This window comes from Calonectris borealis, chromosome 15 (genome assembly GCF_964195595.1).
Source record: "Calonectris borealis chromosome 15, bCalBor7.hap1.2, whole genome shotgun sequence".
Lineage (NCBI taxonomy): Eukaryota > Metazoa > Chordata > Aves > Procellariiformes > Procellariidae > Calonectris > Calonectris borealis.
The window spans coordinates 18,122,328-18,148,972 of record NC_134326.1 but is presented as its reverse complement, the minus strand read 5'-3'; the positions used below and the strand labels follow the sequence as shown (position 1 = coordinate 18,148,972).

Here is a 26,645-nt window from a genome sequence, read left to right as displayed (position 1 = left end):
CTCGGCCGGCTGGCTCTGGCCCCCTAGAGACCCCGAGGTCCCCCATCACCCAGTCCCTGGGGCGGCCCCATGGCCGACCAGGAGAAGAGGCACCCTCCTGCTCAGCTGCCCTTCCCCGTCTTCTGCTGAGAGAAGGAAAAGGAAACGTCAACCCCTGAGACTGCAGAGAAGGGTCCAAACAAAATGCAGAGCTAACGACAGGCAAAGGCGGCGTGGGCACGGGGTACGGTGACGCTGGGGGTCCGCAGCCTTCGGCAGAGTCGGGCAGAAGGAGCCACAGCGGCCAGCTCCTGCCTCCGAATCCCAGCCCCAAGAGCAAACCCCTTTGTCTGGGTTTCCAGGCAAAGTCAGGGTAGTTAGTGGGGATTTCCACAGGATTTTGGAGATACCGTTAACTACTTTTGAAGATATTTTTATCCAGGAAAGGCAATGGCCTTGCTGTAATTATGAAAATTAAAACAATTTCCACTGAAGCCAACAGTGGGGAGTTGATGTAAAGCTGGCACCGGGGCAAAAGGAGCATGTGTAACAAATGGTCACCGAATGCCGGGGGAGAGGGAAATCTCCATCCAGTTTCCAGAAGCAGAGACCGGAAAAGAAGAAACACCGAGGGCTGGGACCACTGAGCAGAACCGGGAGGAAATTAATATTTACATAGGGAGAGTCAGCGCTTACATCCATCTTACAGGTCGTACCAGGGCTAATGCACAGCAGACATCTCTGGAAACCCTCCAAAAAGGAAACTGGAGTTTGGTTTGGGAACTTCTGGTTCTAATTCCTGGAAACACAGCTTCAGCTCAATTTCACAGTGGTTTGTGACTTTTTTCCAGTGGTTATACAAATTTTGGGAAAACATTCCTCTCCTTGGAATTGTCTTATGATAATATAACCCCACTTAAGTGGTTTTGTATGGCTTCAAACCACCCCAGAAGGCGCCTGCAAGAAGTGGTCTCCATCTGCCTCGTGCGCCCCGGCAGCTCGCAGTTAGGCAGAGGGATCGTTAGGGATCCACTGCGTGTCTGCAGTTTTATTACAACCTGCCACTGCACTTTGACATGCAATGAAAGCGGGCCCACAATGTCTGTTGGACTGGGGTTTGAGCTAACTGTGGCGTGCTCTTTCACAGCTGGAGCCTTTCTCTGGTCCGTGCAAGCCACGCAAAGCTGGGAGCAGCACGGGGCAGGCAGCAGCACGCAGGCTTAAATGCCAAAGTTGGAGAAAACTGAGCTGCAGGACAGGTGAAGGCTCTTCTGTCCCTTGGGCTGGTGCTGGCCAAGGGAAGGTCTCGGTTTAGATGGGACTTAAGGAAGAGATTTTTTACGATGTGGGTGGTGAGATGCTGGAACAGGTTGCCCAGAGAAGTCGTGGATGCCCCATCATTGGAAGTGTTCAACGTCAGGTTAGATGGGTCATTGAGCAACCTGGTCTAGTGGAAGATGTCCCTGCCCATGGCAGGAGGGTTGGTCTAGATGATCTTCAAAGGTTCCACCTGTGATTCTATGACTCTGGGCTTCCAGGTGCTCTCCATGAAGGGCTCACCCTCCCCAGGGTGCCACTGGGAGAAGGACCAGCTGCAGGGCGTCAGTGCTGATGGGATACAGGGTGGAGCAGGGTTTAAATGCCAGCTAGCTGCATGCTCTAGCTGGCTGCAGGCTTTGGGGGAGCTTTGCAGTGTCCCTGGCTGGGGTGGCTGTGCTCAGCATGGTGGTGTGTGCTGGGATCTTTGCTGCTGCAGCACTGGGACTTGTCTCCAGTTCCTGTGCAGCCAGAAGCAGGTAGAGGTGTGTACTGGAATGGGGCAAATAGGTGTTTAATGCAGGTGATGGCCAAAAGCCTTCCTGCCTTGGGTTTGGGCTCAATGCAGGGGATGTGGTTCTGCTACAAGAGCTCATCTGGGTGCATCTTGTTGGTACGCACCCTGGCAAAGGCTTGCTGTTGTGGGTGGGAAGGCTCTGATGGCTGGCTCTGCGGTGCTGTGTGGTGTAGACAAAGCCCTTTTGTGGGGCTGAGCCCTTGCAACCCAAAAGGGAGCTGTGGGTATTGACTGCTCTTGAAAATCACACCCTGCTTGTCCTAGGCTGCTCCCCTGCCCTTTTCTGAAACTGCGCGGCTAAATCTTTGTAGCTGTAGAAGTTTAGGTTTGAAAGAGTCACTTTAAATTCAACAATCTTAATTCTGAGCTGCCTCTCTCAGCTATTGGCTCACAGCCTGCCTTGCAAAGCTTGGGACGTGCATTATCCTTCTGATGCTCTGGCTCCCGTGGTCAGCAAGGTGCTGTCACAGGCCGGTGCCCTGCGAGCTGCCTGCGGCTCTGCCACACCTCGGTGTCACCAGAGCCCAGCGCCCTGCCGGGGCCCCGGCACTCCTCCCGTGTCCAGCCTCAAGAAGCTGAACTAGGCTCCTGCAAGGAGAACCTGCCAAAGAACACAGGGCGGTGGGTCTCCTCCAAACCAGGAGGGTTTTGAAAGCTTTGCACAAACAGCAGAAGCTGGGAATTGCTTTAGGGGTTTCATGCGATGCTCGTTTCCTTGCCCAGCAGCCTGTGGTTCATCTGGCACAACCGGGTTCTCAAGGCTGCAGCTCCAGCTGAATCCGACGCCTGGGCTGCGCGAGACAATGATTTTCTCCTTTAACCGATTCTAAGGGTGTCACTTACAAAGGAGAGCTAGGAATGTACAAATTCCTTGGCATGAATCTGTGTGATGGTTTTCAAAGGGGATATGTGGTGCGTATGCGATGGAAAGCAATTGACTTCCAGCCTTTGGGAAGCTCTGGGTATAAAAAGGTCGGTTATGTCTCTGGGTGCTGACTGCTGCTGTTCCATCTCAAGGTGCACGTCAGTAAGGCTGGCTGGGAGAGGGTGACCCGCTCCTACATCCCCAGCTCATCGGGATCCTGCGCTCCTCTGCCTGTTGCTCCCTCTCCCCACCACAAACCCCTGTGTAATGACCTGTGGAAGTGTTTTTCCATGGAGCATTACGAGACCAAAGCTCCCATGTAGAACATGGATAGAGGCTAATATTTTGTGTTTGCAGAGGAAATGAGTGGCAGCTGCTTGGCTGGGCCTTCGATGAGATTTCATATTTCCTGAAAATAATGAGAGTAAGAATAGACAGACTGTTTGGCCTTTCTGTCATATCTATAATTAACCCTGTTATTTAAATACTTCTTCCATGCACATCTTTGAAGATTTCATAGCCCTTGGTTCACTTCTTATTTTTCCATTTCAGCTTCCTGTGCTACAGTGATTCCCAGGAGCATGACTAATTTCACTTTTCCATTTAATTGAGAACTTGTCTCTGACTTTGCCTTTGTGTATTTAGCTGTAGCTTGGGCAGCCTGGTTGATGCCTTTTCCCTGCCCAAAATGCACCTGACAGTCCTTTTATTTTCCTCTAGGAATAGCTTCCCAGGGAATTCAGACAACATCTATGACTAACACTTTTCTTTCTTTCAGAAATCTTTTCATCACAGTGATGCAGTCCTGTAGGAATTTCAAGGTCGCTGTCAGTTTAATCCTTAACTTCAGCCCTTAGCTGCAGGGCCAGTAGTACTGGAGCCCTGCATGTATCAGCACCGTGTGCTCTCCAGCAGCCCTGATGGGCCTGGGGTGGAGGTGCTATGGGTGCATGGCAGGGCTGGGTCACCTTGGCTCCAGGGCTTTCTGCAGACACTGGCAAATATAGCTCGCTTTGAGGGGTTATGGCTCTGTCAGCTGGAGCCTGGGGAAACCTGAGCCTTTCTTATTCTCAGAGGATGTTATCTGAACTTGCCTAGATGCAAGAAACGTTGTAGGAGAGACCTGGGATGCTCTTGGCCCTTGAGATCTGTGGGGTTGAATAGGGGACCAGTACAATTGCGCTAGCTCTCATGGTGGATTTTCCTTGTAATGTGCTATGTGTCTCCTCTCCTCTTAAAGGTTCACCCAAAAAATCCCAAGCTTGAAACCCTTCTTACTTATGTATTTGTCATTTCTGTGTCAGTAAGAACTTCCCTGCAGGGCCTGTAGTAATGGTTCCTTTGCTACTTCTCTGGCAGCTGCAAAGTGGATTTCCACTCCCAGCTTGCTAAATAACCACCACTTTGCTCCACCGAAAACCTGCGCAGGTGAGGCCTGGATGGGAACAAAGCTCTGGGGCAGCACAGTGAAAAACCAGGGATGAAGGGCATAGTGAAAGCTGGAAGCACACCCTTCTCTCAGGGTGCGATGTGATCTGGACCATGAGCAAGGAAACTACATCTTCAGCGCAATTAACCCTGTCTTTGCCTGGAAGGTAATTATATATACAAATGCACACACGTAAGCAGTGAAGTTCCTTTATGTGTGTTCTTTCTGCATCATGTTAAATGTGCTAAATGCCTCTAGACATCCTAGTTCCCTGACCCAGTAATTTTTTATGCTCGTCTTTGTGCTTGAATGATCGTCACATCTCCAGAAGTTATGACCACGCAGTCACTGTCTTCATGATTTGTAACACAGACTAAATCATGCCGCAGATAACAGATAATAATGCAGTGCTTTGTTCTATCTCTACATGTATGCACAGTGCTGTTAACATTTACAGTGTGAATAGTGCTCTAAAATGAGATAGAGAAGGGTCATTGTAGCTTGAATCAAACAGGGATTTGTGCTGCCGGGTAACTGAGCCTCTGCAATCTCCCGATTAAGGCATTACTCTTTAAAATAATGTTTCTGTTTGGTAAGTTACTTTATGTCCAATTCCTGGGCAGGGCAGTGTAACCACAGATCCAAGCACAACTATTCTACAAGCTGCTCATCCATTCTGCTTCAGTGTTGTAAGGATCTCATGGTGCTTTTGATTGTCAGTCATCAATACCATCACCACCACCAAATTAAGGGAAGACAAAGGAGACATTGAGTGTAGAAGCCTGGCTCCAGCGCCATGAGGATCATCATCCTGAAAACAAACGTCAAAGTATAACAACAGGCTAGGAAAAGCCAAAGGGATTCATGCGTATCCCTGTGCTCTGGGGAAGGTCCTGGTTCAGGGTCCTGACAGCAGGCTGGTTTTGGGGTCACAAACTTGAACAGGATAAGGGAGGTTAGCAGTCAGGGCAGGTGTTGGACCAGAGTATAAACCTTAATGAAATAGTAAAAAAATGTAAGTAAGCTGCCACTGAAATTGGGGAAGGGGGAGGCAAACAGCACTCTGGAGAATTGTGCCAAAAATCAACAGAATTGGGAAAAGTGCCACCCCCTGCAGCAAGCCTTATTCCTTATTTCCAGTGTGAAAGGACTGGCCCAGTTAGCAAAACTAAGGGTCAGGTGAGGCGTTAAGGATATATATGGCTTCTCGGTGTCTTGGCTGAAGAATACTGCAAAAGGTTTTCTTTTATTTTTAACAAGGGATCAAGGCAAACAAACCTCCTAAATTGGCTAAAAGCACAAGCACCAGAAAACTCTCAAGTCCGAGGAGTGTTCCTGTGCTTGCTCCGGACACGCTGCTGCTGCTGCTGCGCTTGGAAGCTGGGTTTTGGTCAATCTGCTCTGACACCTGCCAGGAAGATGAAAGGAAACGGCGTTATCTTCTCCTGGAGACAGCTCCCCTCGGATGCGGTGCCTGTGGGCTGTGTTACTGCGATTCCTGCTCTCCTCTCAGTGCTCCCAGATGCCTCCGAAAGGCACGCGCCAGGCGAGTGGCTTGGCAAAGACGGCGCTGTAAGTAGCTGGCACGTCCCGGGCACGTATGAACGGGTGTGACTGCTGCAGAGCAAAAGCAGGAGGAGAGGCCAATTAGCCTAAGACAGACGACAGGCTTGTAGCAGCTATAGTTACAGCAATATGCTCTCTGCGGGGGAGAATAACTGATTGCCCAAGGCACAAACAACAGATATAGGGACTTGGAAGGAAATAGATGTGGAGATCATTTCTGCTGCAAGTAGGACACCACAGACTGACTAATAGCATCTCACATTAATATTTCCATTCAAAATGAAATTAGCTTCCAAAAACAATTATCAAACCTGTGATGTCCGTGAAACCCAGGAAGACTTGGAAGCACAAGCGGCTAATGATGAGTATTGCAAAAAAATTTATTGGCGTTTAACAAGTGTAAGCTGGGAGCTGAAGAGGTTTTGTAGATTGGGAGCAGGGACCCCAGTCCTGCTTGCTTTTCACTTCAGGGAGATCTGCCCCCCATGCAGAGGCTCATTTATGTCACCGCATTTATGTCACATTCAGTGTAGAGACCTGTCTTCTGGGTTGTCTCGCTCACCCATGCAAACCTGCCTGAAGGCCAGAAGGAGGGACCGCAAGGAGAAAAGAAGTTAGCTGAAGAAGGGAAAAGAGGAATTAAGGAGGTGGAAATTCATGTGTGATTGCTAGAGGTGCAACTCGGCAAGAAAAGGTATGTTCTGCTGTAAGATACATATAAATATATAAAATCATGTTAGCTATATGTAAAACTCATGAATGCTCAGTGGAGGGAGCACTCTATCATGTTGAAGGTGTCTCTAAGGCTATTTGCTGCAGCCACATGGAAAAGGTCTATCAAATAACATACCCAGAGCATATTTCCAGGCTGACATGGCTGCACTGGAGAAGGGGAAGCTCTTGGTGTCTATTCTGGAGTTGTATTCACAACTAACAAAAGGTCCGAGCTCAAGGATCTGATCTCTCAGAAGGTTGTCAGTACAATAGGTCAATATATGCCCTTTGGTTTACAACAGGGAATTCATGCAGATTTATTGCGATGGTCTAATGTATTATCTGGAACACTTTTTTTTTTTTGCCATATACAATGCTTCATCTGTGCCTAGCTCAAAAAAAAAAAATCCTTGAGAGCAAGAAAGATGTGAGTGTGATATATAGTCACATAATAAATAGACCTTGAACACTGCTGCTCGAGGGCAATTCCAAGAAACCTCTCATGTAGCTCCTGGCTTCTGACAGTCAAGATGCTCATTGTGGTCTCCTGAGGTTTAAAGAAATGCATTAGTGTGCCCAAGCCTCTGGTGTTTTGAGACCTGGTTAGTGGGTGGTTTTCCACCTTCCCTCCCCTTGTAACATGGGTTCTTACTTTCACAAGCAGTGGAGGTACTGCTGGGACTGGGGGTCGGCTGTTGGAGGGGAGCCTCCAAAATCCCCAACGCAAGGAGAACTGGGTTTAACGTCCCCTGGCAAGCACTGCGGTCCTTGTGCACGGATGTCCGTGCTCAGCATTGCACCGGCCTCGCCGCCTCCCCACGGGCATCTGTCGCTCCAAGGCTGCGGGGACGGGGCTGTGAGATGACATGAGCTGACACGGTGGCTCAGCACTGCTGCAGGGGGACGGGGCTGGTTCCTCACCTCCCGCTCCTGCTGTCACTCCGGCTCCTGCTTTACCTGACTGGTCTCACTTAGCTGACCGAAAGCTTCCCCAGAGGAGAAGTGGCTCGTTCCTGCCATGTTAGCGATGACTGTTTCACAGAGGTGCAGTAACCTCTGCTGCCAGTGCAAGGATGGGGGCAGGAAAATGGAGGTGGGGAGATGCTGTGCCCAGCCAGATTAGGGAGCTGATTCAGCTGAAAACTAGCTCTAAAAAAAATTTGTTAATTTTCAAACAAACCTGCTTCATCTAGCTGATTGTGTGACCCACCCAGAGGTAACACTGGTGTGAGGGAGGGCTGGGAAGAACAGCCGGGGCTGATCTGAGCTGATGCTATTGCAGTCTCCCTCTTCCTCCTGCTTGGCTGTGGCTGGTGTGGCCCCTGCATCAGCACCGGTGGTTATTTGATCCCAGAGGGAGCTAAACTAGGTAGAAATGGTTCAGGTTTTTTTCATGCTGGATTAGTTTTCTGCTGACTTTGCTCCCTGAGTTAGCTGTGGGATGCGGGTTGGTGACTGAGCAAGGGAGAATGTGTTAATGTGTGGTCAAGGACGGGCTTGCCGGTGGGAGTGTGGGACTGCGGCGGCCGCAGCTTTCATCTGCTGGAAGTATGTGTAAGCACAGCCTTGGAGAGGCACGGAGGAGTGCGGGCTGGAGACCGGCAGGCCAAGCTCTGCACCCATGGGGATTAGCGGGCAGGTTTCTGTCTGTATAAATGGCAGTATTACTGGACCCTTACACAGCGTCAAATTGACTTAGCTCACTTGGAGGTGAGACAACCAAGTTGCTTAAAAAAATAGATCAAAGCAGGCAGGCAAACACATGGGGCTTTCGGAGGGATGCAAGCTATTAGCTACAGGCAGGAGGATGTGGAAGTCTGGGATTTTTCTTTGTTTGGTTATTTTTCCTTTTGGTGGTATTCTTTTACAGTTTGGATGCACAATCCCAGCAAAACTGGGCTGGAAGATGTCCATGGCTGTTCCTCTCCAGTGCCTGCTGCCCTGCTCTGCTCCCACACTCAGAGCTCAAACACAACAAGCGTATCCTGATGAATGCAGGGTAAGCTGGAAAAAGGGGAGACGAGTCCATGATCTGGTGCATTAATCGCTGCCTGCCTGAGGCCTCGGTTCCAGACCTGTGGTGTGTGCGGTATTTCACGTGTGACAGAGCTTTGTAATGCCTCGATTTTTGTCCTCATCAGAAAATGACAGTCTGAGCATTGTTACTTTCTATGGTTCTGGAAAGGTGGTGAAAGAAATTCAGTTTCCAGCCCCAAATATTCCGATCCTCTAAGGCAGTGTCCTATAAATCTAGTTACAGGTTCTTCTGTATTAGCTGTAAGTGCTGGAACAGTCTTTTAATATGAACGAATGGCGATGTAGAAGGATTAAAACCAAAATATGTGCTGCTGTGGCTTTGTACAGTGTAGAATTAAGGAGCGTAATCCAAATAATATCTAGTGCTTTTATAGGGCGTAAATGACAGCTAATTAAACTTTATATCCTGCCTACAAGATAAGCATGTAATTAGTATTACATCCTTTTTTTTAATTGGGAGACCTCATGCAAAAAAATGCGGCTCGCAAACCGTATTTGAAGGCAGTGACTCAGCCAGAATTAGGCTGTCGTGTGAAGATTGAGAAAATTGTGCTTTAGACCTGCCAGTGAATAAAAAAAAGCAGAGGCAAAAGGTTGAGCTGGTATCAGGTTGCTGCGCCTGGACCCATCTGCTGGAAAACATAGGTGGATTAACTTCTGAACATCAGGCTGGGGCTGGATCTCATTCTGTCAGCCCTACGTGAAGCCCAAGCTTTGTGCAAGACCATCCATCTTCCCCAGTTTGCAAAAAAGCATAAAGCTGGCACCGGCTCCGCATCGCGTTTCATGGCTGACTTGATAGGAATGCCGCCCCGTCGCCGCGCTTGATCCGGAACGCGCTCGCTGTGCGGCGCATGGGCTCGTGTTTGCAGAGCGGCAGCCGCCCCGCACCCTCCTCACCAGCCCGAATGGCTGAGCTGGGGAGAACGGGGGAATTCCAGTCATCCGGGGATTATCCACAAACGTGTCTGTTTGTCACAGTCTGGGGCGAGAGGCTGTTGCCGGCTCCTACGTGCGTCTCCGCCCGGGGGGAGGCTGCGGGGTGGCTCGCCCTGGACTTGGTGCCGTCATTTATGGTGAGCATGGATTTTCTCAAATCCATGGGGCCGGCACTGACATTCTCTCCCGTTTTATTGCCAATTAGCTGCCATCCACCTTATGGCAGCCAGAGCCCAAACCATGAGGAGGAGCAATTGTTTTGTGGGCTGCAGTTTGCTCCTGGAAGCTCCCAGCTGAAGGAAGGAGGTGATGAGGCAGCTGCTGTGCTCGGGCCAAATTCCTGGCGTGTTCCTGAAGGAAACGGGCCGCAGGGAGAAGCGGCCGGGTTTGTGCATGGCTGTGCAGCGTTGTCCTGCCGATCCCCGTCCCCCTTGCTGGGCTGGAGACGATGTGCTCGTAGGGATGTGGAGGTGGGGACGGGGACCTGCAGTCCCTCCGTGGTGCTGGGCTGGTGCCCTTCATGACCAGCCGTTTCAAGAGATGAAGGGTTTATTTCCTCGACTCACACTATTACACCTCGGGGAATTATCTCTGACACAGATGTTTAATGGGAGGAAAAACGTGCAAAGCTGCAACCCAGAGAGGCCCAACCAGCTGGGCACGGACCGGGCGGTGGATGCGGCTTTCCTGCAGGCCGGGATGCGGGTTTCCCTGCGGCCCCGGGCCGGGAAGGGTCCACGGGGAGTGGGGCGAGACATGGGGCACGGCCGGGAGAGGCCGTCGAGTAACCCCTCCTGTCTCCTCAGGGCCGCTCGTGGCCGCGGATGCGGCCTGTGCGGGCGGGGGCCGAGCAGGGCCCGGCTCGGGGCCCACCCACGACAACAGGTAGGCCGGCCCAGGTGCGGGCTGCGCGGGCCGCACGCTCCCGCAGGCCGCGCCGCGCCCGCCCCAGGCGGGCTCCCCGTGAGGCGCCGCCGGGCCCGCCCGCCCCGCCCCGCCCCCGCGGGCGCCGCGGCTGATTGGCTCAGCGGACGGCGTAGGCGTGGCCGCGGTGGCAGGGGGCGCGGCGGCGCCGGGAGGCGGGGCGCGGCGCGCCGGGGTCACCCATTGGCTGGAGGCGCGCGCGGGGGGCGTGTCGCGGCGCGGGGGCGTGTCGCGGCGGCGGCGCGGGCGGGCGGGCAGCGCGCGGGCCCTGCCCGGGCGGCGGCCCCAGAGCGGCGGCAGCTCCGCCCCCGCCCGCCGCGCCTGAGCGCTGCGCGCCGCCCGCCCGGCACCGCTCCGCTCCGCTCCCCTCCGCTCGGCCCGGCCCGGCACGGCACGGCCGCTCCCGGGGCGCGCCCGCGGCGGCGCCAACTCCCCGGAGAGGCGGGTGCGCGCTTCAGCTTAAAATAGCGTTTCATTTTTTATTTTTTTAATTTTTTTTTCTTTTTTTTTTTTTTTTTTGTGTGGTGATCGGTGCGCGGGTGCGGGCAGCATGGGGCTGCCGGCGCTGGAGTTCAGCGAGTGCTGCCTGGATAGCCCCCAGTTCCGGGAGCGGCTCCGCTCCCACGAGGCCGAGCTGGAGAAGACCAACAAGTTCATCAAGGAGCTCATCAAGGACGGGAAGTCGCTCGTCGCCGCCCTCAAGAGTAAGTGAGGGGCCGGGGGCGGCCCTGCCGGGGCCCCGCCACCTCCGGCCGGTCCCCCGGTACCGGCCCAGCGCAGCCTGCCCGGCCCGCTCTGGTCCGCCCGCCCGCGGTCCCGCCTGGCCCATCGTTGCCCATCCTGGTCCGTGGCCTCCTGGTCCTGGTCTGTCACGGACCACCTGCTCCAACCCGTGTTCCCCCGGCCCTTTGTGGCCTGCCTGGTCCATCAGGGCGTGCCTGGTCCTGGTCCACCAGGACAGGCATGGTCCCTCAGGATGTGCCTGCCTGGCCATGGTCCATCTGGACATGCGTGGTCCTGGGCCACCAGGTCCCAGTCCATGGCCCTCAGGGGCTGGGTCCTTTGGGGGTGGTTTGGCAGGGGTGATGGATAGGTGCTGTACCCCCCCGGTTGACCTCTGTCCCTTCTCTCTTCAGGGTGGGGGATGCCCAGTGCCCCCTTCCTGGGCTCTGCCGTCTCCTCCATCCCCAGCGCGTGTGGGGAAGCGGAGATGGTTGTTGTCTGGGGGGCAACGCTGCAAACTGCTGGTTTGTGGTGGGGGCTGTGCAGGAGGGGGACGCTGCCATGCGGGCTACAGCTCCGGGGAGACCCTTGCCCATGGCTGGCAGCGTCCCGGTCCCCCCTCGTGCCCAGGCTGGGCTGGCTCCTGTCCCACGGCCGGGGACACCTCTGCATGGCTGCCCACTGCCACGGTTGGGTGGGCTGGGCTGCTCCCCGAGCGGCGGCTCTGTTCCTGCTGTTCCCCCCATGGGGTCATTTGGGGTTTTTTCTTTTTTTTAAGTTTCTTTGGCCCAAATCATGGATCACCTCCCTGGCCGGTGGGTTTCCCGTACCAAGCATGCCGGCAGCGTGAGTTGTCACCTTGCTGAGCTCGCTCTGCCCTGCTCCGGTTCGGTGCCGTGGGGCGGTGGGACAGGAGAGGGGCACGTCCGTGCCGTGGAGCCCTCCGGGACATCCCCTGTGATGCACCAACCTGGCCTCGGGGATGCGGCAGGGTTGTTTTGGGAGCTGAGGCGCGGCGGTGTCACCCCCGGGGCGCCGCAGGCAGGTGATGCTCCGGCTGAGCCCACCACCCTGTCCCGTCCCGGAGGGCTGAGCTGCAGCCGCGGGGCTGATTCCTGCTCCCTGCCCTTTGGATCTCACACCGAGCCCCGTGGGTGCAGTTCACCTGTGCAGCAGCCGGTAATGTCTGGATTACAGGGACCCCCGTTGTACCAATTCTTGGCATTTTGGGTTGAAAAAAACTCAAACCTGACAGCTGTCGTTGCATTTATGGTTCTGCAGGTCTGAGCTGTCTTCTGCTGTGTGTTTGCCTGTCGAAGGCAGCCTGCTCCTGCGTGGAGCATTCATTTTATTGCAGAACAAATCCTACAGCGTTGTTCTTCACTGAAAATAAATTTTAGGAATTGACTGGTGGGTCCCAAGGGTGTTCGTCTCTGGCTTTAGTCAGCGTGCACTTTTAGCAGGTCGCTCGGCAGGTGCTGGCTGAGGGGGCCGGCTGTGCCCTCGCCCCGGTCACGCTGCAGGGCAGGTATTTTTGGGTGTGCTGAACGGCTGCGTGTTCGTGGCTGCTGGCGGGCGACTCTCCCACCGGCCGTGGCCGTGGCCATGCTGCACGGCCCCCGCGCCCCGGGCTGCCCGCGCCGGGGGCAGGAAGAACGCTCGCCGGCCTCCGGAGATAAGGATGTTTTACGGTTGAATTGTTTTGTAGCCTCTATTGAATGCGTTCCTGGATTAGACCTTAATTCCTGTGCAGGGCCGGGGGTGTGTTCCACTGCAGTCGGTAGGGCCATGAATAATGACGATTTTGCTGGAGCGTTAATTAATGCCCAGGCACCGGTGCTGCCTGGCCTCGCAGCCACGTCCCATGCATGTGCAGCTGCAGGCGCAGTGGCATGCTCCCCGCAGAGGTGGTCTGCAGAGTGCTTTGGGGGAAGGTTTGAAGGTGCATGGGGCAGGGCGCTGCCCGGGGGGCTGGGGATGTGTGTCCCCTCCCTGACTGTGATGCTCGGCTGCTCTGTGCATTCTTGTCCCGTGCGTGGCCCCTTCTCCTGCTGCAAAAGCAACTTTGCCGGCTGTGCGGCTGCTGGCGAGCTGTGATGCCTCTGACTCCTCCAGCAGAGACCTGGCGCAGGACAGGATCTGTCCCAGCTCTTCCCACATGCGTTACCCTCAGTGTGTGATGGGTCTGAGGTCTGGCCGTGTTGCGTGGGCCATTACAGACCCTCTGGGCGTCCGTCTGAGCCGGGATGGAGATGCTCCAGGGGTGGAGAGCTGCTGCGCTGCCTCTTGCCGGGTGTTGTTCCCGTTTCACTACCGCAGGTGTTTGGGATGGCACCGCTGTGAGCCGGAGTGGTGCAGGTGGTACCTGGTGGTCATTCCTGGCAACGACCAGGCGCTCGCTTCTCTTACCCGGCTTTTATTTTTCTCCGGTGTCTCCAAGCGGTTCGTCTCCCCGTGGCTGGGCAGGGCGGCTTTATCTCGCCACCGGCATTGCCTCCACGTGCGCTCCGTGGCTGTCGTGGAGGGCGCGTGGATGCGGGGCCGGGCAGGTCCAGGGAGCAGCAAACCCCCGGCTCGGGGCACGCTGCCCTGGAGCGAGGGGCTCGGGGAGCGTCTCGGCTCTTGGCACAGCGAGGCGGCCTGCAAGCGAAGTTACTTGAAGTCTTGGCAATATCCTCTCTCATTTTCCTTCCTCTTGCGTTTTCTGCTGAATGTTTCACATCCTCTTTGTTTTAAGACAGGCGCGAGGGGAACGTAACTCTTTGTGTATCGGTGAGGAGCGAGGCGGAGGGGCAGCTTAGATGGGTCCGCGGCGGGGAGGAAGATGCAGGAGGGAGGAAGATGCAGGAGGGAGGAGGACCCCTCCGCAGCTCTGGGCAGAAGCGCTCTCCTGTTCCCTGCCACCCTGCTCGGTCCCTCGCAGCCCCCGTGCTGCCGACACCGGCGCGGCAGGAGAGGTGTGCGGGGCTGGTGAGGCTGGTGTAAAGGCACGTAAGAAAGTCTCTCTCTGGATTTGGTGGAGGAGCTGTTCTGCAGCTACCCTGCTTTTGCCCTCTGTGAAGGTATGGAGAGAAATGGTACTTATTCACAGCACTTTCTCCTTAATTTAAAAAAAATTCAGAGGTTGAAAATAATCCTCGTTTGCTTGGAGGGCTGGTCTTGCTAAATATCCTCTGATGCTGAGGGCATCTCTGGAGTGTGTGTGTATATATGTGTATATATATATATGTCCCCCCCCCAGTGAGTATCTGTGCCTATTGTCTCTCTTTGCTGCTTGGCTGGTATTAGGAATGACCTGGTTTTCAGCAAAACATGGCCCTCTTCCTCCCTTATACACCATACATAAATTATTCAGAAAGTTTTGCAAATGCAAAGACCTCAAGTGAGACATAAATAATGAACTCGAAGCTTGGATGCTGTGAAACTTGTTCTCCAGCGAAGGAGGTGTGGTGACCATCAGTACCAGCGTTACGGAAGCTTTTTGCCCCTTTGCCTGCGAAACGGGGCGGGCAGGGAGCTGCGTCCCGGCCGGCGGCTGGTCCTGGTACGGCGGCTGCCCGTGGTGCCGGCATCGCCACCAGCCCCTCTGCTTTGGTTGAGGGGGTTGTCAAGCCCAGTCACCCAGATGGTGATGCAAAGATGCTTTTGCAGCTTGCTTCGGAAAACGAGCAGCGCACGTAACGATGGAGGATGTGGGGGTGCAGGCGGCTGGCAGCCATCGCCTCCCCCGCGCCGGTGCGGGGGGCTGAGCGGGGGCACCCTCCTCCTCCTCCCCGCGGCCGGGTCTCCCGGTGCTGACGGGCTGTGTGCCCGTGGTCATGGGGTCGCGGGCTGTCGTCTCCTTTGGACGCTGGGGCTGCAGTCCGGTCCCCTGCCACGTTTCTGCTGTTTTGTTTTGCTTCTTCCTCCAACTCCCAAGCACTAATTTGAAGCCACCGAACTCGTCCACGCCCCGGCTGCTGCTGCGCTCGTACGTCGCAGGCTGCAATTTGTACGGCGGGGCCGGGCTGGGGCTGGCGGGGGCTCTGCAAACCCCCTCCCCGTGAGGGGCGCGAGGGCCAGACCCCGGCCGGGCTGGGCCAGACCCCGGCCGGGCTGTGCCGTGCCTGGGGTTCCCGTGGGAAGGGCGGAGGTGCCCGTGCTCCCGAAAGGCGCAGTTGGGCTGGTTTGGGTTGTTTTTCCCTCGGCTGTTTTTCAGCTGGGTCACCGCAGAGCTGCAGCTGGGCGGCGAGGAGGGACAGGACCGAAGGGGGATGCGGGGAAGGGGTGATGCTGGGCTGGTCCTGGGCCCTGCGGCGGTGGGGAGCTTGTCCGGCTCTGCTGGCTTCCTGGGGCAGATGCTGCGGCACCGGCCTGCAGGTCTCACAGCTCTGCCCTCCGCCGGCGTGCCCTGTGCCGGCTGCGGTGAGCGGCTGGGGCTGGGCCCCTGCTCCCCGGCTGGGCTTTCCAGCTGCGCAGCCTGGAAGGACTGTCCTGTCGGAGGACACGCAGTCGGCCTTTGGTCTGCAGCGTGTGATTTTAACGAGCTGCCCGGTGGGACGATCCACGTTTGCCGGCGTAACGCCGGGGCCTGTGCTGCCACCACGGGTGACGCCAGGAGGGCTTTGGTTGCGGCTGTGGGGTTTTTCCTGGGACACATCCTGCTCCGCGGCTGCTGTTGCAGCTTAAAAAGCAAAGTGGGGCGGTTGTGTGGTTCCTGGCGGTGCCGTCGGCGTGCCGGGCTCTGCCCACGGACCGTGCGCTCTGGGATGCGCTTGCACACGGATTCGGTTCCACGTCTCGGCAGCCTCTTGCTGAAAGAGCCTTTACGAAATGTCTGTGCCCGCGGCTGCGGTGCGGCAGTGCCGTACCCGGAGCTGGCACCGACTCCGCCTGGAAGCAAAAGTGAAACTTTTTCCCAGTGTTCAACCTGAGCGGTTAATTCCCTTTTGATACAAACAAGGCTTAGCCTGGGAATAAGGAAATGTTTCAGACTCCGGCCGATACCTTCAGGTGCCTTCTGCCCCAGCTGACTTTGCTACCGTTGCTGCCTTTCCCTGCCCGCTCTGCACGGCCCCCGGTTCGGCCTGCTGGGTCCCCCGGGAGAGGTGCCCCGACCAGAGTAGTCTGGGGGAGACCCTGGCTCGGGTGGGTAGAGCTGCCCAGCTCAACGGGTAGATAAATAACATGGTGCTGTGCACTCGAAACGCCCTTGTTTGCCTCTCCAGGGTGAAAGCCCTCGGGTGTGTTGGAGGAAGAGCCACGTCTTGGGCTGCTCCATAGCCCGGTGCTGTCTGGGGTGACGGGTCCTTCAGCCCCAGTGCCGCAGGCGCCTGCCAGCACCGGGGAGCCTGGGGAGGAGAAACCCGAAGCCCTTCTTGGATTATTTTCATCCTTTTGCCCTTCTGGTCCCTGAAGAAAGCAGTAACAGCCCAAACCTTCCCATCGCCTGTGCACAGAGGAGAGGAGGGGCTGACATACGGAGGTTTAGGTCTGGCCTTTCCGGGAATGGCCCTTATTTTTGCAGGTGCAAACATTAATGGTTTAGAGACAGTCTCCTGGCTAGCAGACAGCTGTACGCTTGCAGGCTTGGGTTTGGAGGAAAAGGAACATTATACTTTCTGGAGGGTGCAGAATAAAAGCAAACCCCCCGTTGGGTTGCTGTGGCCGCTTGCGTTCGGTTCTGCTCTGGTTGTGCCATCAGAAATGGCGTTTGGCTGCCGCCATCGAGCACTCGGCGCTGGCCGCCTACGAGCAGCGATGGGGTGCGAGGGCTGCCACGGTGAGTCACGCCGCGCTCGCTGCGCAGCCCGTTTCACATCTTCCAAGCGCTGAGGAAATTGCTGCCTCGCGGCGAGGAGGATTTCCTGGGGCTCGGCGGCAGCACCGCGTCCGTGCGGGCAGGAACCCCGGTCCCTTCCTGGGAGGGGGGAGCTGGCTCTGCCCAAGGAGCTCGCCCCGCACTCGGAGGGGCGGGGGGGTCTCTGCCAGCACCGAGCCCAGCAGCGGTGGGGCACGGCCAGGCCCCCTGCACGGCCGCTGTGGGCTCTCTGCCTTGGCCGGGCGAGCAAACCTCAGGGCCAGTCTGGGGGGAAAGCATGTGGTTTTGGGGTTTGGCTGCTAAGATGAGTTGCTTCTGATTTTTCCTGCTTCGTTCACCCGGCGAAGGTGTAACGTGGCTCCCCCGTGTCAGGGTGTATATCCGCCCCCCTCCCCCAATTGCTTTCGGAGGGTGGTTCGGTGCGGGGAATACTTTGTGCTACGGGAGAAGTACGTGGTTACAGCTCAGCCAGACAGTCCTGCCCTGTGCCAGCAGGGCCAAAGGCAAAGAGGACTTCTTCCTCCTTTGCATGACCTGTGTGGCTTGTGCAGTCACATATTTAATAGCTTGTCTGGTATTTTATTCAAACGAGGAGTAATAGAAATGATAATACTCTGCTTTATTTTCAGCACAACTTGGCTGCTTCTCCTCATCCTCTCTGGTGGAAATTAGCAGCAAGGATGTGTTCCTGCTCGGGAAATGCTCTTTGTTTCTGATGGTGGGTCTCCACCGTGAGTCGTGGAGGGATCGTTGTGCAGACAGTGTTGGCTCTGGAGGACTGCACGCTCAGCCCGATTGTAAGAAGGAAAAACTTGGGATGCGTCAGCCTTTTGCCCTGCCGGGGTGTTGCAATGGTTTACCCGCGTGCGCTGCCCACGGTCGTGATCTGTGCAGGAGGTTTGTGACGACATCCCCAGGCATCATTCGCCCATGTCCCCAGGGGTCCCCTGGGGCTGCCTGCGGGTCCCCTGCACACAGCTGCGACCCCTCGGTGCTGGCGTTTTGGGGGACTGATGGCGAGAGCCAAGCTCCCGGGTGGCCTGGGCTCCTTGAGTCCCGTGCTAGCCGCCGAGCTGGTGCCGTGAGCCGCTGCGCTGGGCTGCAGCCAGATCCGGCCTCTCGGCAGCGCCGGCGAGGGAAGCTGGTGAGCAGAAGGGCTTTGGCGTGCAGGAGAGCATGCGTTCGTGATTACGCCTTTTAAATTATGCTCGCAGAAGGCTCATTAACAGGGCTTGGAGATCTTTTTAATTGGGACTGTGCCACAGAGCACCTCTGGCCACGTGTCCTGATACACCGGTGTGGTGACGGTGTCTGGAGAAGCCGCTGGCCCTGTGCGTGCCACGGCACCAGCACCGACTGGGTGCCCAATGTCGGGTTATACTCAGCCCTCTTGGCTTGGCGGGGGATGGATTGGGGAATAAACAGCAGCTTTGCGAGGCAGGGGCAGGGACTGAGGGTGCTGCCGAAGCCGGCGTAGCCTGGAAGGGCATGCTTGTGGCCAGGGAGAAAAATCTGAGGAGGAGGTGGACGGACCCGGAGAGAAGGATGTGGAGGCTGGTCTGGAGGGGACCTTTCCCAGGGGCTGGGTGGGACGTCCCAGTGTTCCTCCAGCGCCAGGAGCTGGGTACCTGCGAAGTCCTGCTCATACTTCCAGCATGGAGCAGATTTGCCTGGTTTGGGTCAAGAGGCCGTTTTTTTCAAGGCTGCAGATGTGCCAACACAGCCGCATCTCGTGTCTCTGTTTGTTCCTGCAATCCCGCCGCGCCGAGCGGTGCATGCGGTGTGCGTGGTGTTACCTGCGTGCCCCGGGACACGGGCTGGGGGCGGTGGGCTGTTTTGATTTCCTTTTTTTTTTTCCCTTTGGGGGTGGCAACTCACAACGACGTTGAAAATGCGTGTGAGGAAATGTCGTTCCCATGGTTGCTGCGGGGAGGGTGGGAGGCAGCGGTGCCAGGGCTCCGCCGCGTGTCCCCATGCTTTCTGCAGGTTGGCACACGCGGCGCTTCCCTGGCTCATCCCAGCTGGCCAGGAGCCTGCAGCCGGGATGGGACAAGATGGGGCGACTGGGGTTGGCCCTTGTGGTGCTGCCAGCCCCCTCCCCGGCTGGCAGAGGGGGACCACTGACCCACTCCCTGCAGGCACCCTGAAATCATCGTGTGCTTCTCCCTGAAATGCAGGGAGCAATTCCACGGCCAGAGCAGCGGCTGCGGCCATGCACAAAACGGGGCAGGGGTGCTCCGGGGGTTTACATCCCTCCACCTGAACAAAGGGGCATCAGAACCCCCCGCCCTGTGCGAGGGGCAGCAAGGGCAGCATGGCAAAGCAAACCCTGCCCGTGCTGTGGTGGTTCTGGTTCGGGGCGTTTTGGGCAGCTCTTCCGCACCGTCCAGCAGTGGGGCAGCTGGAGGACGGGCTTTGCCAGGTATCCCTCGCTGTGCTTGGGTTTTTTTTGATCCATCGGTTTGAAGCAGATCCGAAGGAGCTGCGTTTGGATGCGGCGTGATGAGTAGCTGTAGCGTGACCGCGGTGGGCGGGGAGGGGAGGCAAAGCGGGGGGGAGCTCATACCAAAACCCGCACAGCTTGTTCGCTTTTCGGCTGCTCGGTGTGAATCATCCCTCCCTCCTCCCCTGGGCACGCGAGCGGCTGTCACCGCGGCCGGCGGAGCCGAGGCTGTTTTCTCCATTTTCCTGGCACGCTCCCCTCCGCCGCCCCGTGAAAGCGCTTCCACCTGCTCCTCATTGCTCCGTGCAAGCGCCTGGTGGCCCTGGGCCTCCTGACGAGGCGTGCTCATTAGGGCATCACCCCGGCTCTTAATAGCAAGGATGGTCTCAAGTGTGGCTTGGAGGAACCGGGAATTGCACCTCTCTGCCTCTGCTCCTGCCTGCCGACGGGAGCCTGGGGGTCCCGGCGTGTCTGGGATGCTGGATGCGTGCCGGGGAGGGACGGCAGCTGCGGGATGCTCTGCGGAGCGGGGACCGCGGTGCAGAGAGGGAAGGGGACGTCTCTGCGGTGATGCCAAGCCGGTTTCTAGCTGGAGTTTGTGGGAAGTACACCAGCCTCCGGACCATCTGGCTCCCGCACGTGGAGCGGCGGGCGCAGCCGTGCGGGGGCCGGGGCTGCCTGCGCCAGCGCGGGGGCGAGGGGCCAGCGAAGGGCCCAGGTGCCGCTTCCTCGCCCTTCCCTGCGGTTTAGACCCACAGCCGGGGTGCGGTGCTCCCCGCGGCACCCCATCACCGGGAGCAGCCAGCAGGCACCGCGGGCAGGCGGGGGCATCGGGTGGCCGCCGGCACATCTGCTTTCTGCCCTGTGCCAGCCCATCTAGGCGACTCTTTTTTATTCCCAAAAGACAAAAACGCTCCCTTTGTTCTGGGCTGCAGCATAAAAGAATCTATTTTAAAAAGATACGGACCCGCAGCGCTGCCTTCGCAAGGTTCACGTGCAGTGATGTGCTCGAGGACGTTATTGCAACCTGCGTTTAGTTGCCATTACCCTGGTGCGCTCGACGTGCTGCGTGTGGTGGGCACGCGTGTGCAGGTGTGCAGACCCGCGTGCTTTTTCCTTTATAGCGGCTTCTAATCCTGCATCAGCATCTCAATGAGGGAAGTGTAAAGGGTTCTCTGCATGGGCCGAGTGACCTGTAAAAAAAGCTGGCATGCGCCTTTTTAATAATACTGCGCGTTAGAGTGTCCCTTTGGTGTTTTTTTTTCTTTTTCTAGCTGAAACAGCATCTGTCCAGAAGCACGCCCTCGCCGAGTGCTGGTTGCTTAGCAATGGTTTACAAAAAAATCCCCCCATTGCAGAGCAGAACGGTTGGGTGGCTCTCCCCTGCTTTCTCCCCCGCGGCCGGGGGCAGCTCTGCCTTTCTCTCACAGGGTTTGGGGGGAAGACCCTGCCCTCGCTCCGTCCCTGGAGGAGCGGTGGGATCCCCTGGGCGCCTGGGGCAGGCGCTGCTGCGGGGAGCGGGGCTCTGCTCCGGGGCAGGAGCCTCCTGGGAGCGTTGGAGCGAGGGTGGCCTGCAGGGAGCTGGGAAGCATTTCCCGGTATTGCATTCCCAGCCCTTTCGGTGTCGGTGGCCACAAAGGCCTGGGAGAAAGCCCAGGTTAAAGGCAGCGATGTGCTCTGGGCCATGCATCCCGTTTCTCACTCTGCATGCCGCCCTGGGCTTTGCTGGAGATTTTAATTTATTTTTTTTTCTCCTGCCGAAGCAGGAAAAATTGACTCACTTGCCAGTGATGTTCCTGCGAGCACAGTGGGATTTTTCCTGTTCTTACAGCTGAGGTGGAGGAGCACCGGAGACAAAAGGATTTCCGCAGCCTCCTTGGGAGGAGAAGGAAGCAGGCTGCCGCAAAACCGCTTTTTGAGGGTCTGGGAGCTGACCCCACTTTCCTGCCCTGGCTGTGGGCACGCCGGCCGCTGGCGAGAGCCTACGCTGGGGCGCAGCCCCTTGGGACGTGGCCCCTCGCCCGGGGGTGGCTGCCAAGCCAAGCGGGGGGACAGACGAGTCATTGCCCCACGCTGTGGGCTGGGATGTGCCGGAGAGGACTCCCGTCCTGCCCGTGCTGCCCGCGGGGATGGGGCGCAGGTCCCCTCCCCACCCGGGGCGCGGGGGTCCACAGACCCATCGTCCCCCATGGGACCCCGATGCTTCGCCACCCTGCCCCTTGAGAAATCAAGCCGGCTCCCTGCCGGGCTGGCTATTAACTAATTAGATTTAATAACAAGCTAATCCAAATGCGTGGCTGGTGCCTGAGGCAATCTGCTCCCGCCCGGCACGCGGTGTCTGGCCGGGGGCTCTGCCAACGTGCCCCCCCCCACGCCAGGACCCCCCACCTGGCCTTCTGCTCCGTTAATGGGCACTGCCTTGATCAGGAGCAAATTTCTTCTGGATTAGCGTCCTCTAAATCGATTAGCTGTCTCGGGCAGGGAACTTTATTCTAATGAAATGTGATTCCAGGCTCCAGTCGATGAATTATTGTGGCAACGAGGGTAAAGTAATCTGTTGCCTTTGTGTGGGTCGTTCCAGGGTTTGGAGAGGGGAGAAACGGAAAAGGCTCGGAGGAGAAATTATAATTAGCAGGGGAGCACGTTACACTATCACGGGCTCACCCACGCTCCCCCAGCGAGGGAGCTGGGGGGAAAATGGGGAGCTGTGAGTAAAATGTGGCATTTCCATCATGCCGTCAGAGGCAATTTACTCATAGGTGTAAGGCTGGATGCGTTTGCACGACCCGCCTGGCGCTGGCGGGAGAGCGGAGCAGTGGCAGTGGGGCAGCTTGCAGGTGGGGGGGAAATGCAATATTCGACATCCTTGTTGCCTGGAAATATCTTTCATGGTCTCAGGCTTATGGCTAAGCAAGCAGGGAGCAGCAGGGCAGCCGCTCTCCGCAGGTGTGCCATCGCTCTCCTTGCAGCAGCGCCGCTCCCAAATGCCTTGCCCTGGCCCTGGTTGTGGTATGGGGATTTTCCCCTCTGCTTCCTCACAACATTTTTTGCTTGTGCAGTCGGCTGCCTTTGGAAATGCCAGCCGGGGCAGTAGTTTTCCATTTCATTACCGCGTCCCTGAAGTTTTCCAGGCACTTAAGCCGTCGCCCGCATTTACTGTTTTGATGCATCCCTCCTCTGTGTTTGAGTGTTGAGTATTTACATTTGATTTTATTCAGAGACCTTGTCTGCTCCCACCTGAGCTCCCTCCCCTTGCTCGGGTGCCTGACCACCTCCCCAGCCTGCCTGCCGGCAAACTTTCTGCCGGCTCAGCCGTCGCTTGCTGCCGCGGCTGCAGGTTGGGATGGGCTGGGGGGTTCTGCCATAAAACAACACCAGGATGTGAACAAAAATAAACACGGGGAAAAGTGCCAGACATGGTAGTTAGGTGGGGAAGCGGAGAAATCTCGTTTTGTTTTGTTTTGCTGCTAAGTGCACGAAACTCTCTCGGTGTTCAGGGCCAGCGCAGGAGCGTGGGGGTGGCACCCTGAGGACGCTGACCTTCCTCACACGCATGGACCATGCTTGGGTCCCGGTGCCAGCTGCTGCCCCTTCCCCGGGTGTGAACAGCCCGTGCTGGGCGTGCAACACGTGCCCCACCAGGAGCCGTGGGCAGCGATGCTCTGGGGGGCTGTGGGAGGACTGGGGCGTTGCCACGTTCATGCAAAGCACCAGGAAGCTCCCCTGGGCGGTGGGCGTGGGGGGCTCTGCGCAGTGCTGGTGGGTGGGAGGGCGGCTGCGGCGATCCGGCGTGCTGGTTCCCCACACGGTGACGGTCAGCCTGGAAGCCACCTGCCGGGCTGTCGGTACCCGGCTTCGTGTACTTCAAAGACCATCCCGGGGGTTTCGTGGCAGTTCCCAGCGGCTGCCGGGAGGGCTCTGCTCGCTGGCAGCTCACCTGCGTTTCTCTGAGCCCCGGTGCTCCTTGCTGGGAGCGAGGACCCACTTTAGGATGTGCCTTCCTGCAGCTGCAGACATCTGTCTTTGCAGCTCTCCAGAAACGGGAAGCCTTTCCCGGGGTCGTTGGCATCATTCATGGGTTTTATGTTCTCCCTCCTTGTCCTGGCCGCAGGCAGAGACGGCTCGTGGTGCTCTATCACTTTTCTTTGCCCCCACACGACATCATCTGTCCGCTCTCTGCCCGTGTCTCTGAACCGAGAGCTGCTGCAGCTCGTTACGTGCCTCCTTCCTCTCCACGAATAACCCGGTTAATGCCGAACTGGGGCAGGGCCGAACTGTGCTGGGCACTACACCGAGCGCTCCGCTTTGGAGCGATTGCTTCTGAAAAATCCTGCGTGGGCAAGTAGAGAAAATAGTACAGAGTTTCCACACGGGGCAGGACAGGCGGGAGCCTCCCCGCATCTTCCTTTCCCAGAGGGACGCAGAGGTCATTGGGCCCATCGCTGTTTGGCGGTTCACGTGCCTGGCACTGAAGTGAGGGTCCCTTTGGGTGCGACCCTGGGCAGCAATGAGGACCGCTTTGTTAACTGCTTCATTAACCCATTCCTGCTGCCTTGGCCAGTTACTCTTCTGCCAGCGGCGCGGGGAGGGGAGGAACGGTCAGAGCTATTCGAGCTGGGTTTCTGAAGCGTCTCAGCCACCGTGAGATAAAGATCTGAGTCATGAAAGTTGCTGTTCGTGTTTTGTTGCAAGAGGAAGTGATGGGCAAGTGCTAAGAAAAGCTGAACAGGAAGGATGGAGAGCGGTGGTGAGACCCCTGCTCAAAGTGTCTGCGGCGAAGCAGGCTCTGCCCTGGGTTAAAATGTCCAGAAACTGAGAAGGATCAGGGCTGGATCCAGGTCAGAGAAGCGGGGGCAGAAGGGCGAGGACTCTGATTAACCATCAGCTTCCTCAAACCGGGAGGCGGCTGCTGGAAATAGAAGAGCGGCCGGAGCAGCGTGAGTCAAAGGAAGCAGCTTCTCGCCTCCTGCGCTGCCGGAGCCCCGAGCCCCCGCTGCAGGATGTCGCGCCGGGCTGAGCAGCGCCGCTGGGCTTGCGGGGTTGCCAGCAGCCCGACTTCCAGCCGCTGCCTCGGGCTTTTTTTGAGCGGGTTACCAAAACGTGCGTTGCAGGTTTGGACCATTTCTAGCACAGGTGATGGGAGGATGCATGCCCCATGCATCTGCAACCAGATGTTTCCGAGTCCCACGCAGCTCTTATCTCCCTGAAGCTGTTTTTACTGGTTTTAAAGTTTTCTGTAAAGTGGCATCTCGCTGCCGGGGCTCCGGTGAGCTGGTGCCCAGGGCTGCAGCTGGCGAGCGGGGGCCAAGGTCAGGCTCCTGCCTTCTCTGCGAGGGCTCGCTGCGGGAAAAGGGGCTGCCGTCCCCTGCCCCTCCAAAGTGAGCAACGGCCCCAGCCCACAAGCCAGGTAGAGGCTTCCTTCTTGCTTTCTCTTTTTTTTTTTAAAGCTGCCCCTTTATTCCCTGGCATGACCTGCCTGGCGATACACGGGCAAAGTCCACCACTGCCGGCAAACCCTCCTGTTCCCCGCAGCTGGGCTGCTCCCCTTCCCCTTCGAACGGGGCCGCTGAGGGCAGACGCCTGCAACCTCGCCTTGTTTCCCCGGGACTTGAAACCTCCTTCATCTTCCTGGAAATCCAGCTGTCTCTCCAGGAGACCTGACAGTCCTTCTGGCTTCATTTCCCGTGGATATTCCGTGCCTTTCATTGGGAATGTCGGGAAGCTTTGCAAAAACGTCCTGGCCTGGCAAGGCTCCCGGGGTAACTCCAAATGTTATTGATTTGGGGGTGGCAAGATGACGTGGCCAGGGTGCTGGGCTGGTGGGCAGCGGGGGGATAATTTTAGCTGTGCGATCAGGCAGTCCTTCCAAGGGCTAACTTTGTTTTTCACGAAGCGTAGAACTGTTATCTCTTAAAATACCATGGAAATAATTGATGTCTTCAGCATGTTACTCAAATCTGATCTGCTATTTGAGCCCAGTCAATAGTCCCATTCATCCTACAATGGGTTCTCTGTCCCTCTGGCAAATATTTTGCCATACGAAGCCACGTTGAGTGTGTGAAGCGAGGCATACGGTGATGCCTCGGCTGGGCAGCAGTGCAGTGTGCTCCCGTGGTCACGCTAAAAGGCTGAGCAGAAGCTGTGGCACCTCCTGGATCTTCAATCTTGGGGCCATCTCAGACAGATCGCTCAATTTTTCTTGTGCTTTAGCATGTCCGAGCAGTTTTGGGTTTTTCCCTTGAAGCATGATTCGTAGGGTATACATATTTGTAAACTTTTCATGGTAAAATGAAGTTTTGGGATTTGGGGAGGTGGGATTTGGCCTCCCTGTGTGTGCTGGTGAGATGGGACTCAGTGCTGTGTTTCGGCCGGAGGCCATGCATGCGGTAAAGGCACCGAAATGGGGTCTGGGGGTGCTGAGGGGCCCCGGTGCGCCCCAGGAGCGATGTTCTCCCTGCCTCGGGGGGTCCCGCGTGGCGCGAGTGCAGGGACTGCGCCCTTTGCACCGGTCCTTGGGGTCACCTCCCACTTGGTGTGGCACCCTTAAACCTTGATCTCTGGCACGTGCCGAGCCAGGGCAGCCTTTCCGCAGGGTTGCGTGAGCGAACGCGATGGCAGAAGCTGCTGCCGGAGGTGGGGTAGTTGCTACTCGTCTGGTTTTATATATTTACTCGAATGATGAATCAAAGTGGGAACCTGCCAGCAACTGCAGTCCCGTCCTAGATCACTGATTAACTCTAACCGCCCAGCAGAGAAGTTATTTAATAAACAAATCATTGCTAATTATGTATGAAAGCAGCTTGGGGATTGTGCCAGGTCCAGAGGACCGTGGTGTCTCGCAGGAGCAGGGCTTTTGCTGACCTCCGCTGGGAAGCGCAACGAGAGAGGATTTAAACCTCTTGGAACAAATTAAGCATTTAATGACACTGCCCTGATGCTCCGTGCTGACCCCAGCACTGCATGGGCTGGGCCCCTCTGGGGGCTAAATTTTGATGCTGGTGGCTGCCAACACTGGTTTTCAGGCACAAGGCGCTCGTTGCTGGATTCCCCTGCAAACCGCGGGGCCGTGGTTCGGTCAGAGCATCCCAACCTCAGCAGCGCGGCAGGCTGCTCGCTTGCGTCTGCGGGCCAGATCCAGTCGTCCGTTCCCAGCTCCGGCCTTTCCCAAACACCATCCATGGACAGCCTTGAGCACCGCAGGGCATTGCATGAGCCCATGGTGGCTTTGCTGTGGCATTGTGCCCGAAGCTCCGGCTTGCCGGGTGGTCGCCGGCGACGGGTGCTTGCTGTGGGGTCAGACACCATATTGGCTTTTTCTAAGCACCCTTGGCGGGCCGTAATCCGGCTGTTTTGGCTGCTGATTAGAGCGGCTGTTCACTGGATTACCCGTCC

At 57.1% G+C, this 26,645-nt stretch overlaps 1 protein-coding gene and 1 long non-coding RNA gene across 9 annotated transcripts in view; both read left to right on the top strand.

Annotated features, from left to right (window-relative positions):
- Positions 1 to 4,037: 4,037 nt before the first annotated feature.
- LOC142088786 (uncharacterized) lies at positions 4,038 to 8,838 on the top strand. Its single transcript, XR_012675995.1, has 4 exons — positions 4,038 to 4,273; positions 5,368 to 5,679; positions 6,202 to 6,367; positions 8,258 to 8,838. It is a non-coding gene; the product is annotated as an uncharacterized LOC142088786 (long non-coding RNA).
- A 1,768-nt stretch (positions 8,839 to 10,606) lies between these two features.
- The window catches only part of ARHGAP26 (Rho GTPase activating protein 26), a 153,400-nt gene continuing 137,361 nt past the window's right edge, over positions 10,607 to 26,645 (top strand). For 3 of the 8 annotated variants that reach the window (XM_075164469.1, XM_075164470.1, XM_075164468.1), the window contains exon 1: positions 10,611 to 10,991. In XM_075164469.1, coding sequence (XP_075020570.1) covers positions 10,838 to 10,991 — 154 coding nt within the window. In that variant the 5' untranslated portion in view covers positions 10,611 to 10,837. Of the gene's footprint in view, positions 10,992 to 26,645 lie in introns of all 8 variants that reach the window. The other 5 variants (XR_012675994.1, XM_075164467.1, XM_075164471.1 and 2 more) reach the window with 3 other exon arrangements.